Genomic DNA, 27,285 nt, shown 5'->3' with positions numbered 1-27,285 from the left:
AGTTGGGTTTTATGAGCAACAAATCAGGAGCAGTTCAATATTTACCCCAGCATGGAGACCAGATACTCTCCTAAGATGAACGATAAAATACTGCTGTTATATCATAACCTTTAAGCTATATTTAAACTAAGTGTAAATTAATATTTTAAAAGATCTGTTTTTATTCAGATTTACATTTCTATTACCAGATTAGATCAAAGGATTTCCTGGGGAAGATTATTTTAGGAACGTTTTTGGGCCATACACCTGTGGCGCTGCTCTAATTCGGACCAGTCGTAGCTCTTCCTCAGTGCCACCCGGGATTAATTCCAGCAGTAGAATAGGAATCACCCCATGGATCTGTGTAGAAAAGTGCCAGATTTGGGCAAGGATACCAATGAACTCCCCAGCGTCTCCATCAGAGCACCTCACCGTGCTCGCCCCGGCCAGGGGCCCAGCTCGGGGGGAGATGTCAAGCCCAAGGCTCTGCAAAACCATCCCCTGGTCCTCTGCTGCTGCTCAGAGGACTCAGGGACTGGTGGCGATCGGGATCAGAGTGAACCCGGGGCCTTCTCCTCCCCGTGTCGGGGTCCTGCCCGTGCCCCTGTGGCCCCCTCACGCCGCGGCCACGGGAGCTCCCGGAGCCGGTGCGGGATCCAAAGAGCACACCAACGTCAGAGCTGGGGCAAAGTCTGGCAGGACGCAGAGAGGTGTGAAAGGCAAAATGCCCTCACATGTGTGCACTACACGTGACTGCCAGCGCCCGCGCTGCCTGCCGAGTGCTCTGCAGTGCTCTGGTCGCATCCTGGCGGCGTGCTGGGTCTGCAGGAGGAGAGCAGGGCCGGGCCGGGGACGTGTCCCACCGCAAACATCTGCTGGAGCTGGCACTGGGAGAAGGAGAAGCAGCCTTCTCTGCTGCGTACCTGTGGCATACTGGTGCTGTGGGCACCTTGTGGCTGTGCCGTGCATCCCAAATTCACAATAGCCCCCGAGCCCTGCCCTGGGATGACCACGGCACTGCGGGCTGGCTGCCTTTTGCCAGCGGGGTGCAGGGACGGGCGCGAGCATGTGAGGGTGCCTGAGCACCCCGGCCAGGGCATCGCCTTTCATGAGGCTTTGTCTGCACCATCACTAATAATATCAAGGTGTTCTGCCAAGTTCCTTCCAGCAAACCCATGACTTCATTCAAAGTGACAGGGGACCTGATTTATTATACTAACGAGCCACTGATAAATAAACATGACCTGAGAGAATCCCAATCCCACAATTCCATTCTTGTTCGGTTCCTTGGGGGAGATGAAAGGTTTCCTGCAATTTCCCAATGCTACCCAGAATCTCCCCTACTTGGTCTGCCAAAGCTTTCTACTGCTGTCGAGCCTGGCATTTGATTGAATTGACAGAAGCAGCTTATTAATTGCACTAATGAGGGGCTCAGAAATATGGAGCGGTGGAGAGAGTCCAGTGTGGCTAATAAAACGCTCAAAGCTGAGCAGAGCATAAGGTCACCGTGTTGCCAGGCTACTGGCTAAGCTGCCTGGAAAAATAATACGCGAACCAGTAGGTGACTCTGGGAAAAATATTGCTCCATAACTCACATAATTAATAGGACAGTGATGCTTTATTTTCTTAGGAAGAGTGTAGAGTAGGAAAGTCTGAGCGCACGGACGTCGCAGCCTTCCTGCTTGGTGCGTGGGGACCGGCGGCTGGGGTGCTGGGGGTTGCGGCCAGGCTGGCTCTGCTAACCCGTGAGCAGTAATGGCACAGATAAGCAAGAGCCCCAGGCCAGGCTCCAGAAAAAAAGGCAGTGGGAAGGTATCCACACCATGAACCATCTCAGCGTGTGACCTGAAGGTAGATTACAGATATCTGGTAACATCGAGGACTCTGTCCTGTGTTTGACCTGTGCTAGTTTCCCAAATACCATCACGGAGAGAGATAAAGAAGGCTGATTAGGGCTAACAGTAACTGTAAATTTGGCAAGGGGATGTTCTCGGGACCTCTGATCTCTTGAGACATTGATTCCCACTGGGAGTTTACCATACAGCTCCCCAGGGTTTAGAGCAATAAACGGGAATATTTTTGCTCCAGTAGGAAGGAAAAAAAAAAAAAAAAAGGACAAATACTGATCTTAATCTTTTTCTCTGCATTCAATTTTGGAGCCCCCATTCAAGTTCTCCAAATTGCTCCTCACCAGGGAGCTCATCCTCATACCGAGACTGTTATCTTAACGAAGCCTGGAGAACAAACCCTCTGGTTTGCCATGACAGCCCTGCCTAAAGCAAACACTGCTCATTGCTTCCCCTGGCTCTTTCTGGCTCATTTGGGCCTTGGAGCCATGTCCCTGGGGGCTGCTGTGCCCGGCCCCGTGTCCCTGGGGTGCTGTGCCACCCATCCCAGCAGCTTGGCATGGGTATTGCTTGTGGGGCAGCGGGGTGCGGATGCTGGGGCAGGAGGCAGGAGGAAGGGCAGCCTCACCCCCGGGGCTGCCGAACAATGGCAGGGAAGGCAGCAGGGCGCTGGGAAGCACAGGGAGGGGGACACACAGAGCCTGGCAGGCTGCCTCCCTCCCCACTGGCCTGCCCTGCTGGCCCCTCCGAGCCATCCCCATCCTGTCCCAGCCCCTGCCCCATGGCCCCTGCCCTCTGCGCTTCTGGAAGCCCAGGGGCCTGTGGCCCCTCTCCTCTGAGGCAGCAGCCCGGCCCTTCCCTCTGAACGCCTTTGTTTCTCTTCTCTAGAGGGAAATGGAGCTACAGCTCAGGTTTCCAAGGTGGAAAATCCACGTCTTCCCTTGCAAATTGCCCCTATTTCGTTTTGTTTCCTAATCACTGCTGACCGGCCCAGGCCGGGAGGACCGGGGGCAGCTGCCCGCCGTGCAGCTCGCAGGCACCATGGTGGCTGCCCGCCTGCCCAGGGAACAGCCCGGACCCAGTGCCCACGGGCCTTGTGGCAGCACGGCCGCGTGTGGGGAGCCCTGGGGAGCTGGGGCACCCCTGGGCTCAGCTACTGCAACCTGTCCGAGCACAGAGCTGCATGGAGGGTGCCCGGGCAGCATGGGGTGGGCACACAGAACATGGACGTGTCTGTGGGGTCTGGCATGGTGCGGGTCAGGCCTGGCCAGGGCACAGAGCTCAGCCTCAGCCCTAGGCTCAGGCAGGCATGTCGGTGTTCACAGGCTGGGGTTACAGCCCCCTGCCCAGCCGGGGGCTCCTGCCCAGGCACACGGGCTTCTCGCCCCGGAGAAATGTGCGGAGGGGCCGCAGGGCATGGACAGAGCGGGGCAGCGGCAGGGCTGGGCCTGGGGAAGGGGGAGGCAGGGCCCGAGCTGCTGGCTGCGGGGAGCTGGGATTTTCGCTTGTATTCCCACTGCAGCTGAGGTGAAACTCGAGGCTTCCTGGCACGAGGGCTCGGCTGGCTGTGCTGCAGCCTCCGTCCTGCCGCCCAGGGTCCCCCCGGGCAGGGCAGCCCACGCCACTGCCTCATGCCCGTGGGCCCCCGCCAAGTTCCCTCTGCCAGCTCCTCTTGCCAGCTTGAAATTCACTTGGTAAAAAAAAAAAAAAAAAAAAAAAAGAATACTTAAAGAGCCTAACAAATAACAAACCTGGCAGATGGCCAGTGATTCAAAGGCTCCAAAAATGAAGCCTAAATTTGCAGCTGGCCACGCTCCCTGCCTGGGTTGGCAGCAGCGCTGGTGTCTGAACACCTGCCAGGGGCAGGAGCAACTGCGAAGCCTTCGGCAGGATGCGCTGGGGCAGCCGGCAGCAGGAGAGAGTGCTGGTGGCACCAGAGCCCTGGGCTTTATTCTCACAGAAAGGGACATGCTGGGTGCAGGGAGCAGGCGCTGGGACAAGGAACGTGTCCTGCAGAAATGTCTGCAAACAGCTGGGAGAGGCACGGAGTGTGCAGCAGGCAGAGCGGCGGGGTTCATCCCAGCCACAGCAGCAAGGTTCGGTGCAGCCATGTCCCACAGCTCCCCGAGCGTGGCTCGCCAGTGCTCTGTGGGATAAGGCAAACTCTGCTAATGCCGAGTGACACCGGGATGCAGAGGTGCAAGAGGGCGGAGGGGCCGCAGGCTGCGGCCGGAGGAGCGGTGGTGGGCGGGCGCTGCCTGGCCTCCTGCTCCCGGGCACGGTGTCATGTGAAACGGTAATTGGATCCCGGGATTTGCTGAATGATACCGTGGATTATTTCCCAGCCATCATGTCTCAGTGTAATCTTGTTATGGTATTACGCAGCCACGTGTACACACAGCGCTGCGGTGCCCACGGCTGGTGATGCAGGGGGACCTGCCCAGCGTGCCCTTTTTCCAAAGCTTGCTCTGAAACCAAACGGCAGAGGTGGCGTTTGGCTGCTGAGGGTGGGTGCCTCCTGCCACCCTGCCTCCTGAAGACAGGCCGGCAAGCTGCTGCTGGCTCGGTGATGGAAAATTCCTCCCCCTCGGCACCCTGCCGCCCTCCTGAGCCACAGCCAGCCGGTCCCACCGCTGGGACGGCCTAAATGCTCCCCTGCCGGCACAACCCACGGCGCTGGTGAAGTGGGTGTTGGCAGGTTTGCAAGAATAGCAGAAGAGCTGGGACAGAAAAACAGCTTCCACCACAGCTTCCTGCTGTGGTCCGGCAGCCCCGTGGAAGTGGAGATGCTCCCTGCATTTTGGAGAGCCTAAAGCCAGCGGGGGGCTCAGTGCTACAGAGCAGCTCCTGGGCAGAACGGGGGGCACTTACCAGACTAGCACAAGCCCCTGGGGTTTCAGGGGGCATGGCTGGAAACCTGAGGGTCCTCCTCCTCCTCCCTCGTCCCTCTGGTTTGGGGAAGTGGAAACCACGGGGCAGCTGCGTGAAGCGGCTGCAGGCTGAGCCGTAGCACAGCCCACGCCCTGGGCACAAATTCTGTGTTTTACCAGGGGATTAATGATCTTTGGTGCTTGTGTCCCAATGAACTTCCACCTACAAATAAGTATTTCTGCCTGGCAGCAACAAGTTTAATCAAAAACAAGCTTTTATAGCATTTTTTTGGTTTGTTTGTGCCCAGCTAAAACATTGCAGATGCAGCCAACTCTACCACAGCAGATTTCCAGCAGGTTAACTTTGGACTAAGATGATAACAAATTATCTGCTAAACACACATTTGAAGGGAAGTTAATGCTAGCATGTTTGACATGTCTCTAGCTGCTCCTACTCTAATTTTCTCTGACTTTTTTTAAGTCTGAAAAGCAGGGGAAGGGGTACAGTGTTTTATCCTAAGATGGCACATGACCTCCTGCTTAAACACAAGGCTGGCTTTATTTATCCTGAAGTTGGGCTGGAGGAATAACAGAAATGTTTGTTGTCCCCCAGAAGACTAGCTTATCAGCTGTTATTAGAGCAGGGATGATAACTCAGAATGAACAATTAATTGGGCACATTTAACCCCATTCTCTGTTTAAGAAATATCTGGGTTTTGTTAAGATTTTAACTGTGGTCACTACAAGGATTTTCTTCTGAATCTTTTTGGAGCCAGCGCATGCATGTGTCCTGTGTGTATGCCAGCATTCTTGCCATGGGCTGTTGTGTAGCTGTGTCTGTGTAGGTCAAAAGACATTTCATAGGGCACTTGTCCAGGTGAGAAAGCAGTTCTGGCTTGTACATAGGAGTCATTAAATTGTTTTATGTAACCTCTCTTGCCTTTACAGCCCAACCACAAGAGTTTGTGTAAACTAAACACAGAAAGCACATGAAGAAAACAGAACCTAACTGGTCAGCAGTGAGAGCTAGCTTTCACAGGTCCCTTGCAGTATTTACCCAAACCTTATCCCCGGTACTGTGGACTTGGAGGGCAGCACTCAGGGTGTGTTATGTGTTGACTCCCCCATCACAGCTTTCTTGTTGCTCACGGCTACGGACAGCACTATCTCACAGAGAGCAGCTGTCGGGCCTGCCGCTCAGCAGTGCAGAGGCTGACAGCGTTTCTGTGAGGGCATTTGGGATGAAGTGCAGGCAGGGAAGTGGGATTTGCTGAACACAGAGGATCCGCAGCCAGTGGGAGCAAAGCATCCCTGAGGGGAGGCAGGAGGGAGGCGCAGACAAGCAGTGGGATGCAGCAGGCAGGGCCCACGGCAGAGCAGCAGCCGCTCCTCGGGCAAGAAGTCCCCCGCAGCCTGCTCTGACCCTCTCTGCTGGCAGCGCACAAAATCCTGGCCTTCACTGCAGCAAAAGGCAAAGTCCCATCAGCTGTACCAGCGCCAGGACTTCCTCCAGCGCTGTGCACTTTGGTGGTGCTGGACTTAGGCCTGTGTTTGCACAGGGACAGGACCTGACCCTCTTCAGAAGGTGCCGGCTCTGCAGTGGGCCTCTGGGACGGGCATCCAGCCAGTGCCTGGGGCGCTGCCACCTCCTCTCCCCTCTGCCCATTGCAGGCACTGGCCCTGCTCACTCTGTCCCAGCTCTGGGGCTCGTGGGGACCCATGGGGACCACGCTGTGCGAGGTCTTGGGGAGCCCTCGGCCGGGCTTGCCAGGGCTGCTCGTGTGCCAGCAGCCAGGATGTGTTGGAGCACGCAGCGGCTGCGAGCTCCTCTCCAGGGATCTTTCCTCCAAGTAAGCAGAGTCGAACAAAGCCAGGGGATAGAGGCTTTCCTGACATTGTCCATCCTGGCTCTTTGGGAACAGAACAAGCGGGGTTTTGGAATGAGCAACGCCGATGTGTATTTACACATGCACACAATAGGTCGTGTGCTCACCAGCGCTGAATGAGGAGCTGAACGTGGCTGTGCTGCTGCCAAATCCTGCCAGCAAGGGGAAGGCCAGGAGAGCAGCTCTGATACGCACAGCCACAAAGAAGCTGCCAGCACGTGGAGCACTGCGTTCGCTTTCCTCACATCCATGCAGCCTGGGAGGCTGTGGGTGAACAGCAGTGTATTTAGGAAATGCTTCTCAGCCTCACAGCTCCTCCCAGCTGCACTCTGCCATCCCCAGCGCCTGGCCGATCCCACACTGCTGCCATCCATGGGGTTAGGAAGCACCACGGGGGCAGTGGGGCAGGGCTGGCAGGGGACAGACACACGGATCAATGTCCGTGCTGGCTCTCCATGGCCCCACTGGGGCCCAAGCCCAGCACTGCTGTGAATGGATGTGAACGTGCTCTACCAGCCCCTGCTTGGACACCCAGTCTGAACAACCAGGAGCTCGCCTCGGGTTCTGCATCCCCCAGGCTGGTGTAGGACACAAGGAGCATGTTCCTGACCTCCTCCCTGCAACTTCTGCCTTCCCTTTCCAGCTGCCACCTGGGTGCAGAGCAGCCCAGGCTGGGCAGTCCCTGGGGCTCTGCCCTTGTCCCAGCCTGGCCAGGGAGGTGCCTCCTGCAAGGACAGGCACTCAGCCCCACCGCCTGCTGCAGGAGCATGCACAAGGCCCAGGGGTTGTGAGCACAGCCATCCAGCAGGTGATTTCCTTCCCAAAGCACCTTCCAGCTTGGTCACCTTCACTCACCCCACGTGCAGGGACCAGGGCTGCCCAGATGGTGCGGAGGGAGCAGGCTCCTTGTCATCCTACAACCAGTGTGCTCAGACCAGGAAATCCCAGCCCTCTGGTGCTTGCCAGGCACCAGGTTTAAAAATACTTAAGGAAAATAATCCTCCAGCCTTACTGAGGCCAAAAAAAATCCTGGGCAGGTTTCAGAACAAATATTGGTGGTTGTGTTTCGTCTCCTCGGCAGGCTCCCGCGCTCTGGCCCTTGGCTCAGCGCTCGCTGCTTCCCCAGGGACTTGAGCAGCAGCGACGTCCCGGTGGCAGCCCTCGGCCACATCTCGACGTGCCAGACAAGACATCCGCTGCGTGCTGCAGGGCAGAAGTGCTTGGCCATGCTTACGAGCCAGGAGCAGCCCCGTGGTGGCTGCTGCTGTCGGTGGAGTTTGGGACTTGGGCGTTTCACAGCCACAGCTGTGATGTGAACCCAGCCGGCGCTCACCCTCTGCTGCAGCTTCCCCTGGAAGGCACCTGCTGGCCCCGCAGCCTGGCCTTGCAGTCAACACATGCAAATGCCAAAGCACAGAGCAAGCGAGGGCATGGGAGGAGGAGGAGCTCAGTGCTCTGCTGCCCACTCCCCGTGCTGGCACTGGCGGTCAGCTGGGGCAGCAGCAATGCCTGCCCCCAGTGCAGCCCTGGGCAGCTGTGAGGTGGGACCAGTGCACCCAGAGGCCGAGAGGCTTCTCTGTGTCCTGAGCCTGTGCCTGGAGGGAGGCTGTTTCACACCTCTGAGAGCGTGCTAAGCTCCCCCCGATGATGTAGAACCAAAAATACTGAGTACTGCACAGAGCAATAGTGTGTTGTGCAACATCCCAAGGAAACAGCTGCTGCAGTGCATGACTGGAGCTGGAGAGCAGCCTGGAGCTCCAGATTTTCCCTTGCTGAGACTATCCTGAGATCATCGCATGAATAACCGAACTTGCCCAGGAGCAGCCCAGACACTAAATGTGCAGGCAGTGGAAGCTGACCCTGGTGGTGCCTTGCGTGGAGAGGGAGCAGAGCTGCAGGCAGATCGAAGATCAGGGACATGGCAATGGATGCCACCAGCATCCAACAGCTGTGGGCCACCCAAGGCTGAAATGGGCTCTCTGGACGGGGATACGAGGGAGAGTACAATGCAGGGGAGGCAGTGCTATTGACCCGTGAAGTTATTTGATCTGGGATATGGTTAAATTATTTGCAGAGCCCCCACCTTTTCCTCCCCACCCCGAGAACAGGAATAGAGTCATTAAAACAGCATGTTCTGGGACAGCAGCGCTCCCGCGGGAGGGCTGCACACGGTGAGAAGTACGCCCACCGTACGCCCACCCCTGCCTCCTCCCTCGGGGACCCTAGGGCTGCCCGAGAGCTTCTTGCAAGGAAAATCATCCCAGCGGCTGGTGAAATGTCACAGAACGGGATCCTGTGGCCGGTTGGGCTGGTCTGGGTGTCCCCGAGGGCGCTGACCCCAGTGCGAGGAGGGCAGCGGGTGGGGTCCTCAGCTGCCCGCAGCCCCCTGAGGATGAGGACGGGGTCTCCATGCCCTGCATCATCCCGGTGCCGTCCCATCCCAAGACACAACCGGGGTGTGACTCGCCTCCAGGCACAGCTCTGAGCTGCTCCTCGCCAGGGAAAGCTTCGGCCCCTGAGGTGTGGAGGCACTGACCCCTGCCAGCCAGCCCACAGGTGGGGGGCTGCCCTGTGCTCTCCCCAGGGAGAACACGCGAGCGGCAGACCTGGCAGTGCCGAGATGTGCTGTCAGGCAGCCAGCACTCGGGAGGCGAGCACGGGGAGTATGGAGGGAACGAGCTGCTGTGCCAGGAACATATGGGGCGGCAATCTGCAGGGAAGGACGGCAGCCCCCACGTTCCTGGAGGAGCAAGCAGAGACCTCCCGAGTCCCCACAGAGCAGGAGTCAGCACTGAAAGTACATCGAGCACCAGCACCTTCCCCCGGCTAAGGACAGCAAGGAAGGAGGAACAGAGATACCATTTCTTGTGCCAGATAAGCTTCTTGGCAAAAGGCAACGGGCTGCTATGCTCCGCACCAGCCGTACCATGAGGAGACGAACCAGAGCGTGCCCACCTCAGGGAACGAGTTAAAGGCACAGGGTGAGGGTCGAGGCAGGACCATGGTGTGCATGTGGCATCCCTTAGGGCTTGCTGTGTGGTCTCCATGTGGCCAAGGACCCCTTGCTTCTGGGCAAGCACCCTGCTCCTGGCCAGGGATGCACAGCGTTGGGCCCAGCTGCAGGGCTGCCCTGGGAGACACTCAGTGAGGCCATCCTGCCTGCTGCCACACATCATCTGACGCCCAAATTAATGTCTTTGTCTCACCACATGCCCCTGCAACTCATCTTTGTAAGGAATTCGTTCTGCTGCCATCGTTAACACTTACTGGTGCAATTAATATGCTGAGGGAGGGTGAGAAAAACCTCAACTCCCGTCCCGCTGGGGCAGCTCTCTCTGAAGCAGTCATTAGCACCTGGCCTCAGGAGCACTTTGCAGAACACAATCCTGTTAATCCTTCGTTTGCTTCCCAAGGGAGGACGTGTTTGTGAACCTGGGAGCAGCCCAGTTCCACATGAGCTGGAGGAGAAGCCCCTTCACTCAGAGGGTGACCGAGCCCTGGTGCAGGTTGTCTGTGAGCGTACAGAAGACCATATTTCCAAAGGTTTTCTATTGATTATTAGTGGCCATTTAAAACATTTTATCAACAAACAATTACTTCCCAAGACATATTATTGTCTAAACAATGACAGAAGCTGTTACACACCCCTGAACAATCTCATGCCTTTGTCATCCGACGGAGGCAGACCCCCCGCGCTCCCCAAGGACGGCGCTCCGACGCCTTCTCTTCCACAGCCATTGTCACAGGGTCGTGAGGATGGGTGAACTCAGGGCCTGGAAGCTCAGTTAAAGTTAAATGAGAACCCAAAAGTTCAGAAAACCTTTTTCCAAAGCCTAGTCAGGAAACTAGGATGGATATCTCGAAAAAACAGGCTTTCCCAAGAGATTTCCAATAATTCCTGGATTTGGACTCCTGTTTGTTATCTCTCTTATCAAGCAGGACACACGTATTCATGGCAGATGAGGGGGATAGCCTTTTACACCTGTTGGAGACATTAATTCCAATGGAAACCAAAGCTAGTGATTATATTTTAAGATTACTACAAGTCCTTAGTGTTTACAATGGGATACAGAAACCTGAACTTGAATTACTCTGCTGTGACCTCTCACTCATTCTGGAAGTAAAAGGGCTTGGCTGTACCCAATTTTCAACTCGATTAACAACAAATGCAGCCAGTAGTAAGGACTGCAAGGCTGCTTATAGTTGCTTTTCAAGGGCAGCTTTGTTGCCCAATATCCTGAAACAATATCCTGTTTTCCTCTCAAGAAAAAATTCCTGGAGGGATTAATATTAAATCTGCCTTTTAAAGGAGACAGAAGAGCAGAGGCACAGAGCATGGACTCCTTCCTGCTGTCTACAAGACGCAGCAGCAGCGTCCCACGAAGCCCACGGTCCCTAGTTAAGGCGTTACAGGACGGCAAAGCCAAGCAGCACGTTGAGTTTGATCCCAAATTGCCCTTTTTAATTATTATTCGCCTTGTTGTCTAAGCAAACTCGAGCGCGGGCCTATCCCTGTTTACCGAGTTGCACAGGAGATGTATCAAGAAAGCCGCCCGCCCACTCGCTCCTTGGTTCACGGCGTCGTCTTGCTTCAGAAGTGGGTGAGGGAGTTTGCTGCAGTGCCTGGTGCGCTTTTATCGAGTGCACCTGGCCCATTAAGTGCCTTGACACACTGCGCACACCCCTGCACGCGCCGGCTGCGGTGAGGAGGAACCGTGGTTGCCTTTGATATGAAAAGGGATTGCACCCCCCCTGCGGCTGCTCCAGCTCCCATCTGCTGAGTGTCACTGCCTTTTTGCCTCTCAGGGCTCCGAGGTGAACTGCACCGCGCTTCTCTGCTCTGAAACGAATTAAGAGCATTAGATGTGAGACCCAGAGGACAATTAACTTCATTAGGGCCGCAGGAACCGGCGGCTGCAGGGAAGCACCCGCAGGGAACAGCCCCTCGAGCAGGGCCTGTTACACACAGGGGGTGCAGGGCTCGATGCGGCGCTGCCACCGCCGTGCACCCGACAGCGAGGGGCTCCGCATGCGGGCAGCTTCCAGAAGCTTCCAGCATCTTCCAGCATCTTCCAGCACCTTCCAGGCTCCATCAGCCGCCGAGCCTGGGCCCGTCTCCCGCAGAACCGACGGGGAGAGCCCCGGGCTCTGCGAGGGGCGAGCGGGGCACCCAGCAGCGCATCCCAGCTCCTGGCTCAGGGCTCCGAGCACAGCCCCGGGTCCCCCCGGGCTCCGGTGCAGCACCGGGGACCGGGGCCAGCCCAGGGTGGGCTCCCTGAAGCTGGGCTCGCTGCTCGCCCGTCCCCACCGACACCCCCGGCGGCTGTGCCGGAGGGGAGGAGACCCCCGGGGACCAAACGGGGATGATCCCGGTGCCGGACCCGGTCCCGGTGGGGCTCCCGGTGCCCGGCTCCGCGCCGTGGCCTCGCTTCCCACCCGTTTGGGCGGAGCAGGGCGGGGGCTGGGGGGGGGGGGGTGCCCGGTACGTGCCGGGGCACACGGCGGCGGTGGGGCCGGGGGGCCCGGGCGGGGGCCGCGGAGCGCACGTGGCGGCGGCGGCGGCGGGGGGGGGGGGGCGGGGAAAGGGGCGGAGCCTGAGTTCGGCCCCGCCCCCCCGCGGTCCCGTATAACGGCGGGGCGGGGGGGGCCGCACTCGGCCGGCGGCGGCACGCGCAGGTAGGGCCCGGCGGGGCCACGTGGCGGGGGGACGGCACCGGGCACCGCACCGGGATGGGATGGGGACGGGAACGGATGGGATGGGATGGGGGGGTCTCGGGGTGGGTGGTGCGGCTCCGTGATCCCGGGGCTGCCGCTCCCGGCCTGGCGGGGGCGCGGGGCGCAGCCGGAACCTCGTGGAGGGACCTCGTGGAGGGCGCTGCGGCGGCGGGGACACGCGGGGCCGGCGGGCACCGGGCTCCTCCGGGCCGCACCGGGTCGGTGGATGCCCTCCCGTGCCGCTGGGGGTGCGAACCGGCCGGCCCCGGGCCCCCAGTCGTGGCTTGGGGGCTGGATGGGGGCTGCACGGTGCCGCCGCCCCCTCCCCGTAACTCCGGGGTCGACCCCCGGGGCCCCGCAGCCGCCGGTCGGTGTCGGGCCGGGGATGCCCGGCCCTCGTTCCGTGACCTTCCCCGGTAGAGGACTTTGGGTGCCGGTTCCTGGGCCCGTGTTCCCCCCCTGTCCCGGTGCAGGGCCGTGGGCAGGCGGTGCCCCCCCGGTGGAGCTCCTCGGGGTGAACGGGGGGCGACCGGTGACCGGTGGGGGCCGGTGCACGGAGCCGCCGTCCGGGGGCTCCGCAGCCCTCGGGCTTCCCGGTAGCGGGGAGGGCAAATCCGCCCCGTGTGAGCCGCAGATAGCGGGGGGAGCCGGGGCTGGGGCGATTACAGCCTCGCTCCGAGCCGCCGATAACAGCGGGGAAGGGGCCCGGGGTGGCCGGGGCGGGGGGGGACCGAGGCCCTCGGGCTGCCGCCTGCCCGTGCTCCCCGGTCCCGTAACCGCCCCGAGGGAGGTCACGAACGGGGGGGCCACAAGGAGAGCGGGTGACCTGCGACTCCCTGGGGAGGCTCAGAGGGGACCGAGCTGTGCCCTTTGTCCCCCCCCCCATGGCAGCAGGTCCCAGCAGGCAGCCCCAGGGCTGTCCCCTCCGCCAGGCTCCTGCTGCCCCACGAGCTGGGGCCATCTGCACAAGGTGTTCCTGGGCTTTTAATTTTCTCGGGGGGGGGCGACTAAAATAAGTCATTTTTACCTTTCCTACGAGACACCTGAAATCCAGGGGTAGTGTTTTCTTGCTTTTCTGTCTGCCTGGAGCCTTTCTGTGGTGCACAAGCATCCCATTTTCATGCTAAGTGAGGTAATTTAGTGCAGGCTGCCTCTCCCGGGTGGCTCTGCTCTGAGGCTTTTTTGACTCCTGAGAAGCGCAGGGAACAGTGGCTGCGTGCCTGGGGGGCTGGGGCTGCAGGCAGAGCCCCACAGCTCCTGCTTGCTGCTTTTATCTTCTCACTTAACCACCGGTGTGGTGGATCCTCTGCCTACAAACAAGCGTTTTGCTGCTGCACTGCAAACTTCCCTGCCATGCCGTGACCCTGACCATGTTCTTTCTGCCCTGGCCCTTCAGGAAGAGGGTTGAGAGAATCACCCCCTTTTGGGAAAGCCAGGAGGTGGTTCCCAATAAAAAGGTGCGAATGGTTTGTGTGATTTCTGCTGTGCTCAAATCTCTCACTTGTCTTGATTAATCTGGCAGCTAATGTGGAAAATACCCGGTGACTTTTATAGGCTGGAGACTTCCAGTGTTTTACTTCATATATCCCTTGTGAGGAGTTGAAAAGTTGCACGTAGGCTATGCAGGCAAGCTTTATTGGAGCACTATAGTGCTAATCTCAGTTTTACGGCTTCTATTTCCTTCTGTGAAATCAGCAGATAACAGTAACTTTTCTTAAGAAAGCAGAAGCCTCTTCCCATTATTGTCTGTAAAACTCGTTGTGAAATGTTCCTTCTGTTGTTGTACAGTTGTGCTGTAGCCAAAGGTCTGTGTGAGGCTGTAGCTGACTCCTGAAACCACAGTCACCCAGGTGGTGTCGGGTGGTTTCATCCATGGAGCTGCTTTAGCCCAACTTTGGAGGCTCTAAAGGCAATGGTACAGAGGTGGCTGGGAACAAAGAGCTCGAGCTGGTGCCCTCAGGAAAAGGAGCAGAAATGCTCTGACTGTAGCAACTGTGTGACTCGAGTTTTGCAGCCTCGCACAAACACGCTCTGCAGCGAAATCTGGAGGGGATGTGTCTCTGGTGGTATTGATGTCTGGTGAAGGAATGCCGATGCTGCTTGGTACCACATTTTTCTCATTCTGAGCATTTCTTGTTGAGGCACAGATCAGCTCTGAGGAGGAGCCCCTGGCACTCAGGCCTGCACTGCCTGCACCTGGGATGTGCTGGGTCGGGGGGCTGTGTGTCTGCAGCCCCGCAGCTCCTGCTGCAGGTGAGCTTGTGGCTTTGTGGACGGAGCACGAGAGGCACGGCCGCGGTGCCTGGCAGCCCTGCCTGGCTGTGCCCGGGCTGGCCTCTCCCTGTTGTGTTTGCAGGGGCTGTGCTGGGCGTGCAGCTGATCTGGGCAGTGCTGTGCCTGTAACCTGTGCGTGAGGTTTGCCCGTGGTTGTGGGTCAGAGGGTTCTGGGAGAGCCTCGCTTGAGTCATGGCAATTGCCAGGCAGCAATGTAAGAAAACAGCCAAGGTTTTTCCCTTGATCTTTTTGATAGCTTGCTTAAGCTTGCTTCACGCTTTCTCATAGCAGTGCTTGGTATGAGAAATCCCATCCTCCCATACCCTGGGTCCTTGCTCAGGCAGGCTGAGCATCAGTGGTGGTAACAGCTAAAGACAGCAGCCTGGAACGGTGCTTGTAATGGACCCGTTCTGGAGGGGGATCTGCCTGTCTTGTTTGTTCCCCCATCCCCCTTGTGCTCCTGACAAAGGGTCTCGATGTCCCTCTCCCTCAGCCAGCTCGCTTTCTGAGACCTGTGGCGCGGCCTTTTTGTAGCCTGCGAGCCAGGCGTGGTGACTGCTGCGCAGGGGATTATCTTCAAATCCCTGGCGTGCTCTGTCCTCAGCAGACGGTGTTTGTAGTGGCTGATGTTCAAGGAGAGCCTCCAGCGCTCGGCAGCCCTGCCCAGGTGAGTGCCTGCCCGCCGGGTGCCGGTGAGTGGGCTGCCGTGCACCTCTGCTCCACGGCTGCAGGCTGGGGCTTGCAGCGCTGCGGGATCGGGCTCTGAGCTGAAGATGAAGGCAGCTGCCACTTGCTCCTTCCTTTACGAGTGCAAAAGTCTTGCCTTTTGGCGTCTAGCTGTCTGTTCTCCAGGCTGGCTCACCAGGCTGGCAGACTGGAGCATGTCTAGGGATACGCCGGCCGCTTTCTGGTAGAGGAGGGGAGCTGAGCAGGCCGTGCAGCTGCTGGCAGGAGAACCTTGAGCTCATCTGTGTGGGCTGCTGTCCTTGGGCAAACTCTTTACATGCTGCTGACCTCGCTTCACCCTGGGAACAAACGCTTCAGCTGAGCAGGACCTCAATTGAGTATTGTTTTGGTGCAGAGCCCTTGCAAACGCTGGGTCGTCACGTATGCCATGTACAGGCAGGTTAAACCCTCGGCTGGGGGTGCTTGCTGGGATTACATCCCCATGCTTAATTCCGTAAACCCGCTTTAAACCAGTGGAAGCAGCGTCTCATTAGCTTATAACAATCTGTGTTTGATCTTTCCTCTAGCCAGAAAAAGTCCAAATCTGAAGCTATGAAGCGTTATTCACCATAAACAGCTTGCAGCTGCTAGCAGCTCCCAGCAATGAGCACAAGACTTCAGCTCAGGCGGAGGGGTGCTTGGTTTCTGCTGTGGGTGCTGCCTGCCTGCGGCTGCCAAGCGAGTCCTGCTGCTCTGGGAGAGGTTTTAAAAGCACCCAAGGCAGTGGGTGCAGTGTGGATGTGTGCCTGGTGAGGTAAAACCCTGAGCTGGAAGGATGGGAGCGAGGGGGATGGGCAGGGACCTGAGGGGCTGGGGTTCTGCCCCCTGGGGAGAAGCCCCTTCTCTTCCTGCCCTGGAAAGAGTGTTTTGAGGATACTTTGCTAAAGGGCTTGCCCCAGAAATATTTTTCAGCATTTGCAGTGCCTTATAAATGTGATCCTCTGTCTTTCTGCTGTGGAATCCTGCCAATCCGGGGCTTTTAAAAGCACAGTAATTTGCAGCATTATGTAAGCAGAAGTCTTAAAATCTTCCTGATCCAGGCAGCTTCAAGCAAGGAATCAATCGCAGTGCTGGTGCGTGGGACCTGGGAGGAGGAAAGGATCCTGGTCCTCTCCAGGACCTGTTTCTGGATGATATGGTGTGGACTGCCTCAGTCTCTGCTCTTGCCATTGCTGTGTAGGAAAAGGGCTTGCTGTAGGCTACCCATTTCTGCAGGTTTGTCAAGAAGTTTACAGGCTGGCAGATGTGATACTTGCAGTCATTACTTGGGCTCATCAGTCTTAATTACTGCAAATATGGTTATTTTATTTCCTAATAGGGCAAACTGTAGCTGCTGCCTGGCAGCTGTGAATTTGATTTCCAAACACGTCTTACACGTTGCAGCTCTTCCAAAACAGAACTGTAAATGTCATCACGGCATTGTTTTTTTTTTTTCAAAGGGGAGGGAAGCTTTCCTTCTGGACTGACTGCCTCGCATGTGCTTTTTTCCACTCTCATTTGAAACTACGCCTGTGTGGCGGCACAGAGGAAATCAGAAAGAAACCTTAATGCGGTAGAAGGAAAAGCTTTCTAAAACTGGTCTGTCTTAATAAGGATTTGTAATGAGTCGGGGAAAAATGTTGTGGCACGCAGAACTCATGTAAACCCTCTGGCGTCAGATGTTGGGAATCTGGTTTAATGGTCTCAGACTTCCTAGAGCTGCTTTCAGGCCAAGGCTTTTCACCATGCATTGGCAATGCAGGAGAGGTTATGTTTAACCCCCCAAAAGTCCTTTTTCTTTTATAGGAAGGCGCTGCCTGAACAGCCATAGGAAGAGGGATGTTGCTTGCAGAGGAAGAACAAATAAATGAACCAAGCCACAGTAATTTTGGCACAGCTGAGCTTCTCGGGAGTGATGGAAGAATTAAACCTGTGTTCTGTCTCAGAAGCAAAGTGGAAAAATCCCCAACCTCATGAGCACCGCCCAGCTTTTTGATTTGATACCTTTATTGCCAGTAGCTTTTATTTGCACTATTGGGAAGTTCTTACTACTTGCTAGTAGCTGATAGCTTTTATTAACAAAATGTGGCAGTTTCTTTTTTTAAGAATGTTTTGGGCAAATCAGGGTAGTTAAATGATGCATTAGAGCTTACTGAATGCTCTGAAAGCTCAGTCTGACTCAGAAAGCAAGAGTAAGCAGGAAACTTCAGTGTGCACTGTCCGGAAGGTGTTGATAACCCCAATATTCATATCAGCTTTCCAAGAAGCACGTAACTTCTGGAGGAGTTGTCTCAATGGCCAGAGGACAAAGTGCACTGTGGCTGCGTGTCATGCAGGGCTTGGCTGGCACCGTCCTCGCTGGGGACCAGCCGGTGGCTGCGGTGAGTCGGGCTGATGGGGGGGCTCGCCTTGGGGAGCGTCCTGTCAATGATTTGTTTGTTTGAAGGGGCAGCGTGCTTGTGACAGTCATGTGCTGCATTGGCTGGGGTGCGGGCAAAATACTCTTCCAGCCGGAAAGCTCCGTGCCTGGGCCAGGCTAAACCAGTCTTAAGGGCTTAGGGAAGGCAGCCTGCAGTGCTGCCTCCTTCCTGTTGTGTTGCAGGCCTGTGGCCGGGAGGCCTCTGCTCGGCAGGAGGAGCTGCGGGGCTCCGGTGGGTGGTGGAGTGAAAGAGCAAAGGAAAGCGATACGGGTACCTGCGGTAACGCACGGGCTGCCAGCAGCAGGAGGGAGCGTGCCAGGTGGATGCTGGCATGCCAGTGGCCGTGTATGAGATGGTAATTGCAGGAAGCGCAAACGGATGCGTGCTATAAATAGGGCACGCTGCAGCTTTGAGTCCGCGCGCTGCTTTGCATTTGGAGTTATCGCTGCATTGTGGTGCGACTTACGGGAGCTCTGAAGAAAGGTCTTGTGCTCAAAGATGGCTTTTTCTTCAACCGAAAACCTGAGCAGCAGAGCAGAAAACTAGCAGGAGGGTTTAGACTCTGCCAAAGGAGCCTGCTGCCCCCTCTGTGGCTCACGAGGCTCGCTCTGATCAGAGCATGGCCTGGTGGTGCTTGGGCTGCCTGGCTCTGAGCTCTGCCTCTCCCTGGCCCCCAGCAGATGTCCTGCGAGCAAGATCCCAACACTGAGAGCATCTCGAAATCTGTAGGGGCATGCTGGAGTTTCAGGGACTGTGGCAGTTCCTGTTGTTTTGCATATTGTGAAATGTGTATGTGAGCAGCTGCGCTTCCTCTCAGGGGTGGCTCGTGCTGCTCTCTGCTGTCTGGAGCAGCCTTGTTGTTTTTCAAATAACCACAGCTTCACTGTGTGAGCCAGCCCTACAGCAAGCACAGGAGCTGCACTACTTGCACTGACCCAGCCTTTCCATGCTCTGCCTGTCTAAGAAGGATCCCGTGGTTCAGCAGATAGACAGAATTAGAAAACAATAAATTTCATGCATGTCTTCGAACTTTTAAGGTCATTGCTGCTGGTACTTGGGTGCTCTCATGAAATCTTCTGTAGCTTTTTTGGTATCGGGGAGGAAGTGTTTGGCTACGGCTTGGTTATGGGGTGGGTGCGGAGACATCCTATAGGGGCAGAGCCCTGGGGAGGCCGGCCTGGAGCGAATCCACCTCCTGCCCCGGGGCTGCGGTGAGCCTTGGGAGCCCTGGCAGCATCCCGGGAAGCTTCCCACTGTTGTTGCTCATGGCTAAGTTTAGCTGTGGCCTGTGACCTTCAGGGGGTTGTGCTGGGGTGGCACCTGTCTGTCTGCCTTGTCTGTTTTTTCCTGGTGTGTGTGCACTTAATGACCTGTGTGTGCTGCCCCTGCTGCAGGCAGCCCTCCAGAGTGTGGGGTGGCTGCTGGGGGCGACACCTGGGGTCCCTGCCTGCCTCTGGGGTTTCCCCTCTGGCCCTCGCCTGCCTGGGCTTCCCTGGGTGAGGGTCAGGAAGGCTGTGGACCTGCTGGAACACCACTGGGGGCCATCGGGGTGGGTTTCAGCATTCCCAGTGTGGATTAATTAATGGATCTCACTGATAGCAGGTCTCAAGAAAACCCATGTGTGCAGTTCAGTGCTGGGGGTGCCCAGGGCCTGTGAGCCCCATCCTGCTGGGTGCTGCCCCGTGGGACCCTCCAGGGCCTGGCCCGGTAGCACGGCCCTGCTCTGCGGCCTCCTCTTTGTTGCTGTGCCCGGCCGCTGTTGGCAAGATCACCGCCTGCCCTTTTCGGCTTATAATAGCATATCATGTCTTAAACCTGTCGCATATAAATAAATACCTGCTCGCCAGGGCTTTTAAAGGCCACCAGTGATCTGAGCCTGTGACTTTAGAGAGCCTTCAGGGGCCAGCGTGCTCACGAGCCTGGGGCGCACCGAGGTGATCCGGGTGCTGGTGGTATGGACTTTCTGTGTGGCAGGGCAGTGGGGACTTGTTTCAGCTGAGCACAGGCCAATACTTTGTCCTCTGCAGGTCTCTGAGCCCCAACTGAGTCATCACCAGCTTCATTCAAGATGCCCCCGGCCGTCGGAGGCCCTGTGGGATACACTCCCCCTGAAGGAGGATGGGGATGGGCTGTGGTCATCGGAGCTTTCATCTCCATCGGGTTTTCCTACGCCTTCCCCAAATCCATCACTGTGTTCTTCAAAGAGATCGAGGTCATCTTCAACGCATCTAGCAGCAAAGTCTCATGGATCTCCTCTATCATGCTGGCTGTTATGTATGCAGGAGGTAAGTGAGCTGGAGACAGTGGTGTTGGAGTATGGGGTGCTGGGTCTGATTAATTGCATCTCACTGTAACAGCAGCCAAAGCTTTACTAAGAGTTGGAGCTTTATGTGAGAACAAAACTTCCCTTAGCAAGTTTGCTTGAAGTAGATGGCTCAAAAAGTTCTCTTTAATGCCCAGAATGCAGAAGCTGGGTTAATCTGTCCTTCTCAGGAAAGCTGTAGGTAAAATCTTTCCGGGGAATTACAACTTGTATAATTCTGCACTTGTTACAACGCACTGCTGATGCTGTCTGCTCCCAGCACCCACGAGGAGGCTGGGAACAGCGGCTGTGCTGAGCGGAGGAGCCCTGTTCACGGGGTCTCTGTCTTTTAGATAAGACACTTTCATTTTGAGTCCAGCAAGCAGTGGCTGTCTGTAAGGATCTGTTCCCTTTTCTGATCAGCTCTGACTGCTGAAATGTGTTCTAGAGTGCGCTGAAGTTTGTCTGTTCTTCCCTGCTGGTGCTGAGCAGTGCCTTAGACAGCTTGTACTGTTTGGAGATGGCAGAATGCACTGGAAGTACAGAAATGCGAACAGAACAAAGCCAACTGCTTAGTGAAACAGCTCCCCTCCCCTGTGCTTCAGAAACTACTTGGAGTCGTACCCCCCAAGCTGTGCATTTGGTGTTTCTTTATACCAGCTAGGAGCCGGCAGCCTGTGGTCTGCCGGGGCGATGCATTTCCAGTCTTTGTATCTCCTGTCCTGAAGTCCCAGTGCCTTGTACCAGCTTGCAAATGCAGTTTTGCACCGGGTAGCCTGGCTGAAAGAAACTCTTATTGGGACGTTGCTGTTGTGTGTACTTCAGAGGCAAATCAGAGCTTGTACTGCTGCCATCCCAAGCTGGCAGAGTGCCCGAATCTTATTTGCATTTGTGCATCAAAAGGAGCTGACGTCAGTGGCCCGGCTGAGCGTGAGGCTTTTCCTTTGGGGGAAACAGGCTCTGCTTTGTCCTTGCTTAGCTAGCGAGGCGACCGGCACATCTCCCTGCTCCGATGTTATAACAAGCTTGTAAACTGTGTAGCTGCCTTAATGAGGCTCGATCTGGGCCATTCCTTCAGTGCTGAGAACCCATCCCTGAGTGCCCGGGGGGTTGCGGTGCCTGGTGCCCCTCATGGGCTCTGTTCTGGGGGGCTCCCTGTCCCCTCTCCACGCTGACACTGCCTCTCCTGCTCATCCTGAACAGTTGGCACCAAATCCCAGCAGCTCACCTGCCTTGACCTACTTGCCTGTGAGCTGGTGGCACAGGTGCTGCCACCCACACCCAGGCAGATGTGTCCCTCTGGCCTCCAGGAGAGCTGCTACAGCAGCAACCAAGCTTCCCAAATGTTCTCCAGGCTCTGTTTAAACTAGGCAGAAAGGTCAAGTAGTGTCTGAGGACCCATGAACAACATGTTGACAGCCTGGCTATCTGTTAATGGTAAAGCTAGGTCTGTTAATATTCAATGGATGTTCATTCAGTTTATTTAAATACATCTTAGTGTCTGTAGAGCATGCTTCACAGTATCTAATCACTGTTTGCTTTGGATTAAAGCTGCTGATAATGAAGCACTTAAAAGGCAGGTTTGCAGAGCAATTGGGCTTTTCCTGCCTCAGGGCAGCAGTGAAAACAGAAGCCCCCTTTCCCCTGTGTCTCCCTGGTGCAGCCCAGTGGCTTTTCCTCCTGCGAGCCATCAGGGCACTTTGCCCAGTGCCCATCGAAGCTGCTGCTCCGTAGCCGTGTCTGGTTCCTGTGGGAAGCACGGCTTTGCCCTGGCCCCGAGCTGTGGCTGTGGGGAGCAGGTGGTCTGGGAAGACAGCTTACTGTGGCCCACAGAAAGCAGCTTGCTCAGGACAGTCGTGGCTTTCGGCAGCCACAAACAGCTCCTGGTGCTCAACAGAAGCCCCAGCCTACAGCACTTGCTGTAGTCTTGCTTCCCCAGCTGGGATTTCAGTGTGTGCTTTAACCAAACATCACTCTTATCTTCAGCTGTCTCTGCACCTTCTGTCCTTTCCCCTTACCCCAGTTCCCTCGCTGGGTGAAGTGTCACCGTGTGGGATCTGGAAACCCTTAGCTGTAGCCCTCCTGGGTGCTTGCCTGTCTGTCTGGTCTCCAGTACAAAAGTAACTCATCTCTGGCCATGTCTCCTTTGCCTTCCCAGGTCCCATCAGCAGCATCCTGGTGAATAAATACGGCAGCCGACCCATCATGATCGTGGGTGGGTGCCTCTCTGGGTGCGGTCTGATTGCAGCTTCTTTCTGCAACACCGTGGAGGAACTCTACTTCTGCGTGGGGGTTGTAGGGGGTAAGTGACTCTCTGCTATAATGGGACTGCAACCAGGAAAAGTCCTCTTTGGAGGAGGGACTTCTATCTAGTAATTCTTGTGAAACAACTACCCTGGATTTGCATAAGTGCTGATTTCCCCTATGTACTCTAGCTTAAAGGTGGCCCTGGTGACATAATGCAGGAAGAATGTAAGTGCACAGGCACTTGTGCCATGCTTAAAATAGAAAGCCTTCCATTATTGCTGTCTCAGGTTAGGATTGTGCCATGCCAGTAAATGTTAGGCTTGTTGAGGATTGTGCTGGTTCTCCTTTTGCCTCCCCTAACTCCTGCACACAACTCTGCTGCCCTAGCTTGTCCTCCCAGATACTGCCAGGAAGGGGTAGCGAGGGGCTGGAAGTCAATAGAGAAGTGGTACTCTGAAATTGTGATAACTGAAACCCTGTTCCTCTTTCTCGGCCCCTCTGTCAGTGCTGCTGGCTTGCGGAACTCTGAATCCTTCATTTCTTTTCTTCTGCAGGCCTCGGACTTGCATTTAACCTGAACCCAGCCTTAACCATGATTGGCAAGTACTTCTTCAAGAAGCGTCCCCTGGCAAATGGACTGGCTATGGCAGGCAGCCCCGTGTTCCTGTCGACCTTGGCGCCTGTGAACCAGATGTTCTTTGGTATATTTGGCTGGCGAGGGAGCTTCCTCATCCTCGGTGGTCTCCTGCTGAACTGCTGTGTTGCTGGGTCCCTCATGCGGCCAATTGGCCCCAAGCCAGACCAGCTGAAAAAAGAGGCTGCGAAAGAGGTGTTGCAGGAAGCTGGGAAAGCAAAAAAAGATGATGGTGATACTAGCACAGACCTCATCGGTGGGAAGGCGAAGAAAGAGAAGAGCACACTCTTCCAGACGATCAACAAGTTCTTGGACCTTTCCCTGTTCACCCACAGGGGCTTCCTGCTCTATCTGTCGGGCAATGTGATCATGTTTTTTGGGCTCTTCACTCCCTTGGTCTTCCTCAGCAATTATGCGAAGAGCAAGAAGATTCCTAACGAGTCTGCAGCCTTCTTGCTCTCCATACTGGCCTTTGTGGACATGGTAGCCAGACCTTCCATGGGACTGGTGGCAAACACCAAGTGGATCAGACCGAGAGTCCAGTATTTCTTTGCCATCTCCGTGATTTACAACGGGGTGTGCCACCTCCTGGCCCCCATGTCCACCACCTACGCTGGGTTCTGCATTTATGCTGGTTTCTTTGGCTTTGCCTTTGGCTGGCTTAGCTCGGTGCTGTTTGAAACCCTGATGGACCTGGTGGGAGCACAGAGGTTCTCCAGTGCAGTCGGCCTTGTGACCATCGTGGAGTGCTGCCCGGTGCTTCTGGGACCCCCTCTGCTCGGTAGGGTGCCCGCGTGTGCAGCCCCCCTGGTCTGGCATTACGTGGGGTGTGGGTCCTGGCAGTCTTCCTGCTGGGTTCTATTTCTGGGTGGAGGTGAGGGAAGGAGAGCTCCAGCCACTGGACCTTCCTGGGATTTGGGGGAGTGGGGGTGGGCTGAGCGCTGGCCCAAGTTGGGGAGCAGGGGTTAGAAGAAATAGGGACCTGAAGCAAAGGTGATGGGCTTGGGCTGCTCGTGGGAGAGCTTCCTTGGCCTGGTTCCCTGTTGGTGCTGGGAGTAGTCCTGCTAAGTTGTCCCCTCTCTGTCTGTCAGGTAAGCTCAATGACATGTACGGTGACTACAAGTACACGTACTGGGCCTGCGGGGTCATCCTCATCGTCTCCGGGGTCTACCTCTTCATCGGGATGGGCATCAACTACCACCTGGTGGCGAAGGAACAGAAGGCGGAGGAGAAGACGAGGACCGAAGGGAAAGAGGAGGAGACCAACATCGATGAGGCTGAGAAGCAGAAAGAGGCAAACAACGACGTGGCCACCTTGCCGCAGAAGAGCACGGAAGATGGTGTCAAAGAGGAAGAAAGCCACATGTGAGGGACTGGTTTTAATCCCAGTGTGTCGGGGGGAAGTGCCGCTGCCCTGGAGCGGTGTCTGGGGAATGCTCTGCTGGTGTTGAGCGGCTGTGAGAAGTGTTTAAAGCAGGTGTTCATTTTTAACCAGGCTCTGAATTGTCTTTCCATCTGTGTTCAACAAAGGTAACAGAGCTACGTGTGCAGTATCCTCGCGTGTTTGGGGTGGGGGTGGGGGAAGGGATGACTTTTTTATATTCTGGCTTTTTAACAGTAACATGATTGTACTAATACGTGCCTTACAGTCTTCATATCTAGCTGAATCTGGATGAGCCTTAACTCTACTCTGTAAACCGTGCTTTAGCTCTGTATTCTGCTCGGGGTATGGTGTGTGTGCGCGTGCCTGTATTTTGAGGAGTTCTGTTGTTAAAAAGCCATAAAAAGCAGGATACTGGATTTGTTGAAGCACAGGGGTGTCAGGGCCAAGCCCCGGATGAATACCGCTTCACACGCTTCTTCCTGCGGGCTCTCCACGGGGGGGAGATCTGGGCATGGGGGCAGGGGGTCTTCAGCTCCTCTACCAGATGCCTCCTGGCTCTGTTAGGTGGTCTTTAGGTATGTTTTGAAAACACTTTAGCTACTGTAGTTCTCTAAAAATCCTTCTTTTTGTAGTTGTGTTCTCACGGGATATTCAGGTTTGAAAAAAGGATGGCCGGAGTTCGTGTCGGGTGGTGTCTGCTGTGCGAGCGTCCCCGTGGGGGGCTGGGGTCTGTGCCCCTGGGTGGGAGCCTCCTGCCTGCCCCTCTGCTGTGCCTCTGGGTGTGATGTGACACAAACGGGGCACTGGCATGGGGGGCACCAGTCCCCCAGTCCACCTGGGGGGGGGGCTCGCAGGTGCTGCCCGTCTCTGGGGTGGGTTTCTACCTGGGAACCCCCAGCTCAGAGTCCCGACAAGACAAGTGGGTTTGGATGCTTAACGCTTTGCAGGCTGAAGGGGCCAGACAGACCGGATTATCGTTGTTACATCCCTGAGACAGGTATTCTGCTTCTGCTCTTTTATCTCTTAGAAAAACCTCTTCTACTTGCTTCTGTTCAACTAAGATATTAAGGCAACGGATGCCAAACCACTCACATCTAGGACGTGTAAGGGGGTGGAAAGAATTTGTACGTATTTATTTTTTATTTTTTAGTGTTGGAAAATATCTCAACGTACGTGGAGCAGGTTAATGGCTCTCAAGTTCTAGTAAATGTTGATCAGAAATCTTGTAAGAGGCTGAGTATTTTTTCAAATAAACTTGTTTTTTTACAATTCACCCATCAAATGTTGAACTCTTCTTTCATACTTACAGCCATGTTCCAGGACCGTGCCAAACAACGTATCAACGTGTATTTGGGGTTGGTTAGGGGGAGATGAAATGGGGTAAAGCAGCCTGGCTGGGCAGATATGGTGCAAAGCCAATTCCTTAGGCCAGGTCCTGGTGTTGTGAGAGGAGGCAGCAAGGAGACTCGGTGCTTTCCTTTAGGGGCTGGTTTGGCTTCCCTGTGCAGATCTCTTCCTGCAATGCAAAACTCCTCAGCCTGAAACTCCTGCCTGCAGGAGAGGGTGCCCTTTCCCATGGGCACAGCGTCAGCCTTGCCAGGCTCAGGTTGGGGTGTGTGGGAGTGCGTGTGTGTGCATGCCTGTGTATGTGTCTTACTGCCTCGGTTGCAGCCTTTGCATGTCAGGAAAACACAGCCTTGGGGAGAGCCTGGGTTCCTACCTGCTTTTCCAGCTGCACGGAGCTGCTAATTTGATGAACCCTACCTGGGGGGAAGCTGCTGTGGTTCCTGCAAGGGATGAAATATGTTTTGCATGTCTTTCAATCTCTTCAGCTGCAAGAGGAGGCTTTTGTTTGGAGTTTGCAAGATGGCCACAACTTGGGCTTTTTATTACTTTTTTTTTTAAAGACACTGACACTCTCCCACCCTTTTTAAAAGGACATTTACGAATGCCTTAAGGTTCCTCTTTACTATGGGGTGTGGAAGGGCACCCAAATGTACTATGGGCAGGGCTGTGATGAAGGGGCTCTCCCTGCCTGCCAAGGCTGGCAGCCTTTGGTGCTGTGGGTGCTCTGTGGGCCTGGTGCTGGTGGGATGAGGGAACCCAAACCCCCTCGGTCAGCCTCACACCCTGCCCCAGGGCTGCCTGGTGGGGCACCATGCAGGGTTGCTGACTGCTCTGCTCTGTGCTGCTGCTGGGGTTCTCCAGCTTTGTGACAGCCAGCTCCACACCTCACAAAACCAGACGAGGTATTTCATGCTGTAGAGAAACTTTATAAAGCCAACAGTATTTTGTACAGAAGGTTTTTATTGTACTGAGCGGCGATACTGGAAAACCAAGTATCTGTATTTCCATAAATGCTGTGTCTGTAGCTGTCATAACTGGTTCCCATCGCAATAAACTAACCGTGATCAGCTGAGCTGTGGTCCCTGTTCCTCTTGGTGCATGCCGGGTGTGTTTCCAGCCCCTCTGCTGGGGGTCTCCTGAGGGTGAGGGGGGCATGGTGGGCCTGGGGGCTCGGCTGGTCACTCCTGCCCCAGTCCTGGTCTGGGGACCTGCAGTGCCCCTGGGGGTGTTGGACAGCTAATGGCTACTGCGGGTGGTGTTGATTTCCCCTGGGATGAAAAGCACTTGGCCCTGTCTGCTGTGTTCTTCCCCTGCTTGACCTCTGTTAGCTGCCTCATAAAACCAGGTGTCCCGTTTTCCCTGGGTTCTGGTAGTGTAATAGCCGATGTATGCCTTACCGTAACTAACACGACTTTCCTGCCTCTGGCTTCCCAGAGGCTTGCGCAGCCAGGGCAGGGGGCCAGCTTGGTCTTCTAAGGAAAAATGTTTAAATAATTTCCTGCTGTTTTGACTTGGCTAGCTGATAAGGCCTTGTTCCTAAAACCTCTGTTTTCTAGGGGTGGCTTCTGCCCCATGCGTCCCTCAAGACCCTGTGTCAGCCCCACCGGGCCTGCCCTCGCCCGCTCCGTCCTGAGGCCTGGGTGCTGGGGGAGGAAGGGGTGCGTGTGGTTTGGGG

At 55.9% G+C, this 27,285-nt stretch overlaps 1 protein-coding gene across 2 annotated transcripts; it reads left to right on the top strand.

Moving 5' to 3' along the window:
* The first annotated feature begins 12,202 nt into the window (after positions 1–12,202).
* On the top strand, positions 12,203–26,682 carry SLC16A1 (solute carrier family 16 member 1). 2 transcript variants are annotated; one of them, XM_032203251.1, is made up of 5 exons: positions 12,203–12,258; positions 19,724–19,981; positions 22,157–22,300; positions 22,800–23,660; positions 23,971–26,682. In XM_032203251.1, the coding sequence occupies exons 2-5, from the start codon at positions 19,765–19,767 to the stop codon at positions 24,246–24,248; spliced, it is 1,500 nt and encodes a 499-aa protein (XP_032059142.1). In that variant the 5' UTR covers positions 12,203–12,258; positions 19,724–19,764; the 3' UTR covers positions 24,249–26,682. The 2 variants fall into 2 exon arrangements, with proteins under 2 accessions (XP_032059142.1, XP_032059143.1); XM_032203252.1 differs by lacking the exon at positions 12,203–12,258 and adding an exon at positions 16,339–16,512.
* The last annotated feature ends 603 nt before the right edge of the window (positions 26,683–27,285 follow it).

The sequence above is a fragment of the Aythya fuligula genome, chromosome 25 (genome assembly GCF_009819795.1).
Source record: "Aythya fuligula isolate bAytFul2 chromosome 25, bAytFul2.pri, whole genome shotgun sequence".
Classification (NCBI taxonomy): Eukaryota; Metazoa; Chordata; class Aves; order Anseriformes; family Anatidae; genus Aythya; species Aythya fuligula.
This window is presented reverse-complemented; position numbering and strand designations above follow the sequence as displayed.

Bases quoted from the DNA above. Each gene is read 5' to 3' on its own strand.
- SLC16A1 (XM_032203251.1), top strand. From the start codon at position 19,765: ATGCCCCCGGCCGTCGGAGGCCCTGTGGGATACACTCCCCCTGAAGGA. The intron at 19,982-22,156 runs GTAAGTGAGCTG...TTGCCTTCCCAG, and splicing joins GGCTGTTATGTATGCAGGAG to GTCCCATCAGCAGCATCCTG. The intron at 23,661-23,970 runs GTAGGGTGCCCG...TCTGTCTGTCAG, and splicing joins TCTGGGACCCCCTCTGCTCG to GTAAGCTCAATGACATGTAC.